A 12148-nucleotide genomic window follows, 5' to 3' on the forward strand; every position below is an offset into this window, starting at 1 on the left:
ACCTGCAAATATCTTCTCCTATTGTGAGGGCTGTGTGCTTGCTTTACTTACTGTGTTCTTGGCTGTGCAGAAGCTTTTTAGTTTGATCAGGTCCTAGTAGTATATTTTTGATGTTGCTTCAATTGCCCAAGGAGTCCTCCTCATAAAATATTCACCCAGGCCGATTTCTTCAAGTTTTTCCCTACACTTTCTTCTACTATTTTTATAGTTTTATGTCTTAAGTTTAAATCTTTAATCCAGTGAGAGTCTATCTTAGTTAATGGTGAAACTTGTGGGTCCAGGTTCAGTCTTCTACAGGTCACCAGCCAGTTACTCACACTTTCTTATGAAAGATAAAACACAACTATAGCCCAGGATGAAGGAGGGAAATGGAGTGGGAAAGGAAGGGAGGGGACAGGTTTGACAGAGGGAGAATAAAAGGCGGGAACACACCTATAGAGCATATGACAAGAGTACAAGTCAAATCTGTGAAGTGTAGAACATAGATGTTTTGGCACAATAATCAAGTAAATAAGGTGAAAGCTATGATGATTGGTTTGATGTTACCACGTCAGACTGTATAAAAAAAAAAATCAGCACTTGTACCCCACACATGCATGAATGTATTCATGATCTATGTATATTTGACTTAATAAAATTTAAAAAAAAAAAAAGAAAAGAAAAGAAAACAAAGGTATCTTTCAACTCTAAAACCAATTCTAGGATTAAAAATTAAATTTACTAGGAAATAGAAAATAAATTTAGATATCCACTAAAAACTCAAACTCACTAAACCCATTCAGACATACTTAAGACTACACACATCACCACAATTTAAGAAACAAAAAAGAATACATAGACAGTTTGTAACTGAGATGAACATAAATTGTAAGTGACCAGGAAAACTAACCTCCCAGCCACATAACTACTCTCACTTGGTTTCCTTAATGCAACAAAGTTAAGGGCTATTAAATGCCACAGATAATAAAAGTTATTAGCTTGAAATCAACAAAGTCCCTTTGCAAGAAAACCTAAATTGTACAAGCCTGGAAGGATAAGCTTTGAGGCTCAGTTTTCCTCACAAAAATACCATGAGTCAATCATTATCTTTTTTTTTTTTTTTTGAGACACAGTCTTACTATGTTACCCTCAGTAGAGTGCTGTAGCAGCACAGCTCACAGCAACCTCCAACTCTTGGGCTCAAGAGATTCTCTTGCTTTAGCCTCCCGAATAGCTAGGACTACAGACGACCGACACAATACCTGTCTTTTTGTTGTTGTTGTTGCAGTTGTCATTGTTGTTTAGCTGGCCCAGGTCAGGTTCAAACCCAACAACTCTAGTGTATGTGGCCAGCGCCTTACCCACTGAGCTACAGGCACTACTCTAATCAATCATTATCTACTATCATTGAGCTCTATAGAAAAAATGATTTTAACAGCAAATATACTGCTCTTATACTATGTTAGACATTGTTCTAAGATCTTTTCATATTTTAATTTATTTAATCCTCATGACAATCCTTTAAGCATTTTACTACTATTATTTCCATTTTAAAGATGAGAAAACTGAAGCACAAAAAGGTTAAGTGATATGCCTGAAGTCACTTGACTAGTAAGATGGTATAGATAGAATATGAACCTAAGCCGTCTGTCTTCAGAATTTTTTTCTCTGTATGCATTATTGATATACCAACACATGATATAAAATAATGAGCAATAACATGAATTACAAAGGCAGTGCCTGTGGCTCAAGGAGTAGAGTGTGGGCCCCATATACCGGTGGTGGCAGGTTCAAGCCTGGCTCTGGCCAAAACTACAAAAAAAAAAATTAAATAAATTAAATTAATTACAGTGATTGTGTTTGCCACCAACCAAACCATATGACTTGAATCTTTAAACCTCTCTAGTCATCATTTCCCACTTAAATAAAAAAGAGAATTGGGTTAAATTATCTCTTAAGTTTCATAGAAGTCTAACATTCCATGATCTACAGATCTAGAAGCCTAATGCCACAAATGTGGCACAGCAACAAGTATAACAAGTATGTTCACTCTTTTTTTCTTTTTTCTTTTTTTTTTTTTTTTTGCAGTTTTGGGCCAGGGCCAGGTTTGGACCCACCAGCTCCAATATACAGGGCTAGTGCCTTACTCCTTTGAGCCACAGGCGCCATCCAGTATGTTCTCTTTTACCTTTCTCTTTTTAATTTACCTCATTATCTTTTCTTATGACTCTATTTACTAGCTGCCTGTCCAATAGGTTACAGTGATAACCTTGAGGGAAATATAATTTATAATAACTGAGGTGAACTCTATCCTACAGGACACACTCTGTCTCCAAATTAGACAGACTTTGAAACCTAGGACTAAAATAGACAAGGCATTACTATACAGGACTCTAGAAAGGTTAGTGGTGCTGGAGAACAGGTCAGATCATACCTAAATGTATGTATATACAAAGGGTTGAATGTATTCATTTTTCAAAAGCAATATGATACAGAAATTATGAGAATGAGCTCTTAAAATCTCTGTAATTAGCTATCCAAAATTGGTAGTATTAACATAAATCAGTTACTTAATTGCTCTAAGACTCAATCTCCCCTCTATAAACAGTACTAACAACCTATTTAAACGAGGTGCTATAAGGAAGAGATGTTTTTAAAGAGCTTACCATGGTACCTGACACAGTAAGCACTCAAAAAATATCAGCTGTTGTTATTACCACTACTACCACCACTGTTATTTATAATTCCTGAATAAAAGTAAGAGCTCCGTATTCTGCCAACTACTTGGGAGGCTGGGGCAAGTGGATCACTTGAGCCTAAGAGTTTGAGGTTGTTGTGAGCTATAATGCCACCATGCTGTACGAGGGTGACAAAAGTGAGACTCTGTCTCAAAAAAAAGGGGAGGTGAACAGATTTAATTTGAAATTCTGACTCTACTTACCTACTAGGTGTATAGCCTTGAGCACAAGGACCAATATCTCTAAGCCTCTTTTTCTCATCAGTAAAAAGGAGGTAATAAATCATCTATCTTGCAAAACAGTTACGAAGATTAAATGAGGTAACATATGTAAAGCAGCTGACAGCTAGTAAATGTTAATTCCTTTCTCCTCCTCCACAGGCTAACTACACTTCTGCTAATTCAATTTAAAGAAAGGAGAGTTGAACTAGGGATCAGATGAAATCCAAGGAAGTCAACTTTCTATTCTCTATTGTCCTTCACTGTGGGACAGATACCAGAGAATCCTCACCCAAAGGATTCCTTTATCCTCTTATGTCCTTGAGAAGACTAGAGAAACTTTTTACAGGCCATCTCCAAACTTCCTGACACAGCAACTCTCAAAGTACGGTCCAAGGACACTTAGGGTCTTTAAAACCCTCTCAGTTTGGAACCTAAAAGGTCAAAACTATTTTCATAATAATACAACAACTTCGTTTGCTTTTTTCACTCTTATTCTTTCACAAGTATATAATGGGCTTTCTAAGAAGCTACATGAGGTGGCTCCTATAGCTCAGTGGGTAGGGCATCGGCCACATACGCCAAGGCTGGCAGGTTCGAACCCGGCTGGGGCCAGCTAAAACAAAACAACAATGACAACCAGAACAAAAAAATAGCTGGGCATTGTGGCAGGCTATTGTGTGAGTGCCTGTAGTCCCAGATGAAGTAAGAGAATCGCTTAAACCCAAGAGTTTGAGGTTGCTGTGAGCTGTGACGATACGGCACTCTACCAAGGGCAACAGCTTGAGACTCTGTCTCCAAAAAAAAAAAAAAAGAGGCTACATGAAATGTGATGTCATATCTCTGATGGCTAGTAGAAGGTATGCTTGTATACACTTATAGTATATGCATTTTTCAGTTTTAATTTCTAATATAGTACATATTATATAGTATATACATTAGTATATTAGTATATATATATTAGTATAGTGTGTGTATATATATATATATACATATATATAAATGGACAGTGGAATCCTCAATAATTTTTAAGAGAGTTAGGAGGGATCTTGAGACCAGAAAGTTTGAGAGACACTGCTATAATGTATACAAAAAGCCCACAGAGCACATGGATCACTCTGTGAACCACAACTTTACCAATTTAACCTAGATAATTAACTTATACAATAATAAAATAACTTCCCAGTTTCCTCTGTGATTACACTTCAGTCCTTCGATCTTCAAAAAAGCAATTGTTCAGTAATGATTTATGAACAGTCCATGATAGAACTTAATCTTAAATCATAGCTCCTTATTTCTGGTTCAAAATTTAGTGCTACAGTTCATCCTCAAGAATTAAGAGATGACTATGTTTTCTTAATTAACATATTAAGCCTCCTCTTATGGGGAACCCGAAAATTATAATTAATTACACTTTCTTTTGACCTCCAGAAAATAAAGAATTTTTGAAGAATTTTCTGATCAGTCTCTATACATACCATACTTGCTTGCTGATGAAAAGAAATAAATAGGTGACTAAACTTCAGTCTGACTAAACAAATCATTCTTAAAGGTGTATAAATGATCCAAATTTACAACCATATTCCAAATCCTCTCTCTTCCCTTTCTATACCACTTTTTAATTTTGAAAACACTATGTTGATTGATAAACAAAACAAAACCAAAAAAACACACACAAAAAAAATTGGAGGGGAGGGGCTAATGGTTTTTCCTCTATTTTTAAAGTAATGAAAGAGCTAGAATTTAATGACAAATCCATCAGCCTATAATAGCAAATAGTAAGACCTCTATAAATATTTGTTGAATAAATGATTTTAAGGCATTTGTTTGTGAGTTTTATCTACTTGGATTCTTTTAGCATTTACTAGGTAAGGAAAGACCAGAACAGGCAAATACCCTGAACAAGAACCCTGGTGAATTTTGACACTGTCTCAATCCCAAAAGCCAGTTAGTTCAATTAACAGGCAACTCACAAACCAGCTTTGGTTAATCTGTATAATTTGGGCAAAGTCTTCAAAACTTTTATTATGGCAAATCCCTATCAATAAAAAAAAAAAAAAAAAGAATTTTACTAAGGACCCCAAATATATGTATATATATTTACAAATTATACCCATCTGGGCTGGGTGCAGTGGCTCACACCTATAATCCTAGCAACTGTGGGAGGCCAAGGCAAGTGGATTGCCTGAGTTTACAGGTTCAAAACCAGCCTGAGCCAGAGCAAGACCTCATCTCTAAAAATAGCTGGGCATTGTGGTGGGTGCCCATAGTCCCAGTTACTTGGGAGGCTGAAGCAAAAGAATCACTTGAACCCAAGAGTTGGAGGTTGCCGTGAGCTATGACAGCACAGCACTCTACCAAGGGCCATAAAGTGAGACTCTGTCTCCAAAAAAAAAAAAAAAAAAAAAATTAAAAATTAAAATTATACCCATCTGCCCATCTGTGTACATTTTTAAAACATAAATTTTCTTAAATATAAGTTGTACAAAGATGAGCTAAGGATGAAATAAATAATTTTTACATTTCACTTATAGATAGTACAAAAATATATATTTTTTTGTTGTTGCATTTTTTGGCAGGGGCCAGGTTTGAACCCGCCACCTCCAGTATATGGGGCCCTACTAAAGCCACAGACCCTGCCCCCAAAGTATTCTTGACCTAAGAAGTAATCAACAATGCAAACTGAAAAGTTATTTTTATAAATCTTCATTTAACATTTTGTGATACAGCATTTCAAAAGTCTGGTCTGAAGTTCAGAATGTATTTGTTAAAACAATTATAATGGCTATAAGCTATAAAACAGACCTCACAAAGGCAGAATACTCTTATATTTCAATTGAGTTGGCTTAATAATTTTGAAAATTTTTGGCAAACTTGTTGTCAGGTCTATTAAAGTACCATCATTTTCATCTGTAATTTGGCCAATGAAAAGGTAATACAAGGAGTAGTATCACCAGCTCTGTCACTTTCTTGATCACTTGTGGTTGCATTAATGATATTGTTGTTATGGCTTCTTTCCAGGAGCCTTTTAACTCACATCTATTTTCCAAGGTTAGTTTAGTTAAAACTAGATATTTAGAAATTCATTTAACTATGCATCCATAACTGAATTATTTGCTGAAAATAAACAAAGAAGTGAGAAAGCCAATGGCAATCCTTTTGTTTCCCTCAGCATACCTGTATACATACTCCTTAGCAAGATTACTTCATCAATTCATTTATTAAATACCAGGTTTTTTTCCTTTTCTTATACATAAAAATAAACAAAAATAACAGTTCTGATGCTATCTTGTCTTACTATCAGGGAGTTTCAGACATCCTCATTTGGGGCCTACAACTCAAATACCTATACCTGAAATCCCCAGCCAGCACAGCTGTCTCTCAGATGCTTCCCAGATTAGGACTCAATTTAAAGCCAGGACTAATTTTCCATGGTCACCCCAGGTCAAATAAGATTCTTAGGCTCTTATGATCTGGGCTTTCACCCAAAAGCTGATCCAAAACCAACCTTTAGGGATGAACAGACAAGTATAATCTTTCCAGGATACTCACTCTAACATACTCAAAGATAATGAAGAAAAGTTATAGCTTCCTGTCTTTACAACATTCATTCACTCACTTAAGAAACATTTGTAAATGCCAGGCAGCTTACTCACAATTATTTACAGGTGTTCTCTTACAGATACATGGTACTTGCATTTGCAGAAGTATCTGAAAGAAAAAGTGTGGTTTGTGCCCCATCGGGTGGCCAAACTGGAAATTTCAAACAAGTTCTAACAAGGCAAGTTAACCCTAACTAATCAACGTAATACCTTTGAGAAATTGAAGCCTACAACACAAGTGTTCTCATGGGAGAGTCCTATAAATGAAAATTATAATAATGTTATGGCAATGTTTTCTTATACTTGAAAATAAGGGGAAGTGCAATTGATACAGAAGCTCTGCCTTTCCCAAATCCTGCAAAAAAAAAATTAATTCGTGATCATCCCTTTTTATTTAAAATAAATAAGAGAGTTTCACTGGGTTAGTTTTCTATTCACAAGTCAAAATCCCATCAATAATTTGTGAAAGGATATTAATTTAAAAGGATGCTATTAATAACAGTCCTTTAAGTTCTACCCTCTTCATATATCAAACACAAGCCATAAAAATGCCCAGAATTTTAGAGCTAGATGGGTTCTTAAATAATATGGGACTGTAAACTTAGAAACCATCAAGTCTAATTCTCTCACATTATAGACAAAGAATTTAAACACCAAAAAAGAGGAAGTGATTTTATCAAGATCATACAATGTGACCTGACTCCCAATGCCTACACATCCAGGGCTCAAGACAGATAGACAGACAGACAGACAGACACACACACACACACACACACACATCTTCCTAAACAAACGGCTTAAACTCTCTCTAGACCTTTGTTTCCTCTCCTAGAAAAACAAGGAGGTAATCTTTAAATTCTCTTTCAGTTCTAAAATGCTGTAATTTAGGGACCTAATTATTTTAGTATCTTACAAAATTAAAGAACACACTGAAAAAAATTATTCATGGTTCCTGAAAAAACCAAAGAAACACAGAACCCTAGGGAAGAAAACACAAGTCAGCTGCCAGAGGTAATAAATATATTCACTTCCTTTGCTACTATTCTGTAAAATATTAATGTGATCGTACTAGTCTATTTGGTTAAAACTGGTCTAAGTTAATTTTGATTAATCAATTACAGAACTGAAAATATACAATCACTGATTCTAAATCTAAATCAAAATAGCCCTCTTATAAAGATTCATTGATATTCTATTTTACATGCCATGATTTATACTCAAATATATGAACTGCAAACAGGGATAGTCTCTGCTCATTTGTGTTTATTCTTTGAAAACACTACTCACAAATGAACAGATTTTCTTTACACGATTTCTCCATGTTCTATGCTTTTATGCTTATGTGCTTTATTACCCTGCCTGTGAAGACTGAATTTATGAACTCCACAACTTACTTTTTAATTAAAAATTATAATAATTTTCTGTGTAGTAGTGATAGCTTATTATCATTAATAATTTTAACAACCCAAGGAGTAAAGGCAAATTAAATGGTTAAATCAAAAATTATGAACTAGAATGGACCTTGAAAACCTCTGGCCCTATATTCTTATTTTATAAAAGAAGAAAAGCGCCCAGGGCAGCGCCTGTAGCTCAAAGGAGTAGGGTGCTGGCCCCATATGCCAGAGGTGGCTGGTTCAAACCTGGCCCTGGCCAAAAAGAAAAAAGCAAGAAGAAAAAAGAGACTTGAAAAGGCAAAAAGATTGTCCCTTGGGTCTAATGGCTAATATACACAAAAACTAGCATGTATTGTGTTACCATGTATACATAATAATGCATATGATTAAATGCTACATCTAATTATGGATGAAAAACAAAACTTTCAGCTTCTATCTAATCTACTTATTTCAAGTAATATTTAATATAGCAAAACAACATAAAAACCAAGAAGCTAGACAGTTCATTTTGGTTCACAGCATTAGAAAGCACTCTTGGCTAGAAATCAAGAATAATACACCAAAATTTCACCATCAACACTTGAGAAATAAATCAAGCATCTGTTTTACTGAGAGTGTTTTAAGAGCATCATCTTCACATGAGAAAGTACATATTACTGCATTACAGTCTTTTTCTGTAGTAAAACTAACATTTTTATGTATGTCCTTTTTCCCCAAAGTTTTTAAGCTGCTAAAGGCCCTAGACTCTAAAGACACTTATTTATACCTCATTATAATTTTTAAAGGAATAGCACCAGCTCTTCAGAAACAATATACTATACAGTATTCCAAATCTATAAAAATTTCTTAAATGGCTCTAACTCACAAAGAAACCTGCTCCTTATTTAACTTTGCCTACCAAACAATGAGTTTACCCAGGACAGGGGTTACATAGTAGTAACTCTCTGTAGAATCCATTTCAAATAGCCATATACATGAATTTTTTTTCTTTTTCTTTTTCAGAGACAGGGTCTTGCTCTGTCACAGGCTAGAATGCAATGTGGCGTAATCATAGCTCACTGCAACCTCCAACTTCCAGCCTCAAGCAATCCTCCCACCTCAACTTCCCCAATAGCTAGGACCACCACCTCAGACTATTTTGTTTTTATTTCATTACAGAGACAGGGTCTCATTCCTATATGTTGCCCAGGCTGATCTCAAACTGGCCTCAGGCATTCCTCTTGCCTTGGCCTCCCAAAGAACTGGGATTATAGGAATGAGACAGCATGCTCAGCCCAAAAAATGAATTTTTTAAAACATAATTTATAACTGACCTGAGAAAGATAATGCAGTCATGAATACATTTAATAATTTTATACCTCTGTGACCAACCCAGAGTAAACATTTAGAAACTGTATCCAAACAGACTATGTGAATGAAAAGACCCAGAATCACTGTGGTTACTCCAGCCACAAAGCTGAAATTACAAATCAGGAGGGAACGGCATTTTCAAACTAAATCTTACACCTCCCTTTCCAGCCCCAGATATTCCAAGTTAATACAATTTTATGAAATACTTAAGTGTTGAAATACTTAACATGAATCACAGTGTACATTCAGCCATTATTATGTCTGCCTAAATAAAACATTCCACACTATATAACAAGTATAAGATATGCTTCAGCATGCTCATGTCCTATGCCTCTATAAAGAACTGGCAGTGGTGCTGAAAATTACTACTAGAAAGAAGAAAGACCAATACCCTTCTTTCAATAAAAACCATTATTTGGATGCTAGCCAAGGTTTAAAAACTAACCAAATGTTATTAAAAGCAATAAATCAAAAACTCTACAGGCTGAAATGTTAGTCCCTTGTTTCACTGTTACTTACAAAATGTGGCCACAAAACACTATCAGAAAATTAAGTAACAAGAAAGCATTCATAACTCTAGGCCTTTCATTTCTGGCAATGATCAAATACTGTATTGCTGCAAGTGAATTTATTTCACAATCTTCAAGATTGTGCTTAACCTACCAACATTCCTTTCCCTGTCTTCTTCAAGTATTTCTCTAGCTATATGAACAAATAAACTCCCTGCTATTGCCTAAATCTATCTCTAAACTTACATGAAAATTAAATAGAGAATTTAAAATAGTTTAATTCATAAAATCTAGCTAGCATATGTGTGTACATATTGATTTTGTATTCTTTGTTCCTGCATATAACATAGACATGAATTCCTGGAGGTTACCGGTAAGTCTTTCTCTATCCAGGAGCTGAATTGCTAGCTACTGAGAATAACCTAGTGCTCTGCTTAAAGTCCTTCTAAATATCTTGCCTTCTAAATACAAAAGTGGGTTCATTACCTTTACTTTTTCCTGCATTAATGTAAGGTTCCTTATTATTATTACTATCTATTAAATATCTTCCAGGAGCTGTTATCACAGATCCGGAGGGAAAGGGGTAATGTATATTGTTTACAATATAGCAATTCTCTCCCTAGCTAACAAAACTTATAGGAAAACCTGAAAATTTAAGTAATTCTCTTCCCTCCTTTCTCTTCCTTTCATTCCAAAACTACAGGAGAGCCAAAATCAAAGATGGGATTACTCTGTATACTTTATGCAATCACCATCTTATTATTAAAACAGAATAGTTGATTATATTTGCCGACTATAACCACTGCATATGTGATGTCCACTTAAGTCAAGTTTCAACCCTGTTACAAAGCCTTTGTCAACAGAGGGCAAGTGGGGCAAAGCCGAAGAGCTCAACGGAATGAAGGAAAGCATTGCATGGGCTCATCTCAGAAAAGGAAGGATTCCTTGGTGAGAGGTGAGCAGAGGGAAGCAAGACCTAACTAACCTTGGCGAGGAGGGGCTCGCCCAGGATGGGGACAAGAGGTCAGGGTAAGCGGGGAGGAGGAGATTAGCACGGAACCGCCGCCACCGGGGGCTGCGCTCGCACGCGCGACTCCCCCACCTGCGGCTCGCCTCCTACCACCACTCCCCAGCCCCGGCCCGGGCAATGCCCTTCCTCCGGGCCCGCCGGCCGCATATCCGTTACCCCGGCGGCAGCGGGGCTGCGGGGGAGGGGAAGGACAGCCGGCCAGGACCGCGCTGGCCGCGGCGGGGATGCCGCAGTGGCTCCCCGCGGCAGCGGGTCAAAGTCTGCCCTGGCGCGGAGCGGCAGCACGAGCGGAAGGCGGCGGTGGAGGTCGCACTGCCGAGACGGTGGCCCCTCCGAGTCCTCCCACACCCCGACCGCCGCCGGTACCTCATACTGGATGTATTGCTTCCTCCACTCGGGAGTGATGTGCGCGGATAGGTGCTCGGCGAACTTCATCCTGCCGCTTCCCTCTCACTCCCACTCGGGTCCAGCAGCTACAGGCAGCGGCGGCGGCGGCAACAGCGACTCCGACTCCTCCCCACATGGGCCCAGGCGCGTCGCGGCGCTGCGCTTCTCTCCTCCTCCGCCGCCGCCGAGATCCCCTCAGAGCCGCCCGCCCGCCATCTTCCTCCTCCTCTCCATAGCCCCGCCCTGCCCCGCCCTCTAGACGTCATCGCCATGGTAACCGCCTACACCGCCCCGGCGGAGGGGGTGGGATAAGGGGCGGGGTTGGTTATATTCCACAAGACTCCGCCCTTTCTGGGCTGGACGTGCTAGAGGCACCTCCTCTGACCCCTTCAGTCTGGCTCTTGTTGGCCTACAGCTGCTCTCTACCGCCTGCCTGGGAAGTAGCAGTGTTGTTATTGCAATTAATATTAATACTGTGGCAACAATAATCCACACAAGACGCTCATATTGACAACTGTGCAAATATTTTTCCATTTTAATATTTATTCTTCATAAAATCTTTAAAGATGAATCAGCACTAATTCAAATTGAGTAGCTAAAACAGATAGTTAAGGTCCAAATGTATTTAAAGGAACAGTATTTTACATGCTCTAGGTGTTCAGTAAGTGCTTATCGAATTTAATTAAAGATATCATTGGCAGAAAGTGCACACTGCTTCTAAATTTCAATTCAAATGTCCTGTCCCAGGACTACCAGAAAGGCCAATTAACTACACCAGGACCCAAACCAGCAGCGGGGGGGTACCAGCTGTACTTGTGATTGAGCTTCCTGGGGGTTGAGGATAAAGGTTAGGAGGGAAGCCACTGTTGGGAGGAAAGAGAATCCCCAAGAAGTACAGCAAGCCCACTACCAGTGAAACCAGAAATGAGCCCAGCATCCAG

General features: G+C 38.0%; 1 protein-coding gene across 1 annotated transcript in view; it reads right to left on the reverse strand.

Moving 5' to 3' along the window:
- XPR1 (xenotropic and polytropic retrovirus receptor 1) overlaps positions 1 to 11459 on the reverse strand; it is a 219434-nt gene extending 207975 nt beyond the window's left edge. The window contains exon 1 of the mRNA XM_003785653.3: positions 11187 to 11459. Within this exon, the coding sequence (XP_003785701.1) occupies positions 11187 to 11255 (69 nt within the window). The 5' untranslated portion in view covers positions 11256 to 11459. The remainder of the gene's footprint in view (positions 1 to 11186) is intronic.
- Positions 11460 to 12148: the final 689 nt, after the last annotated feature.

This window comes from Otolemur garnettii, unplaced genomic scaffold (assembly GCF_000181295.1).
Source record: "Otolemur garnettii isolate 467f Iridium unplaced genomic scaffold, OtoGar3 scaffold00016, whole genome shotgun sequence".
Taxonomy (NCBI): Eukaryota; Metazoa; Chordata; class Mammalia; order Primates; family Galagidae; genus Otolemur; species Otolemur garnettii.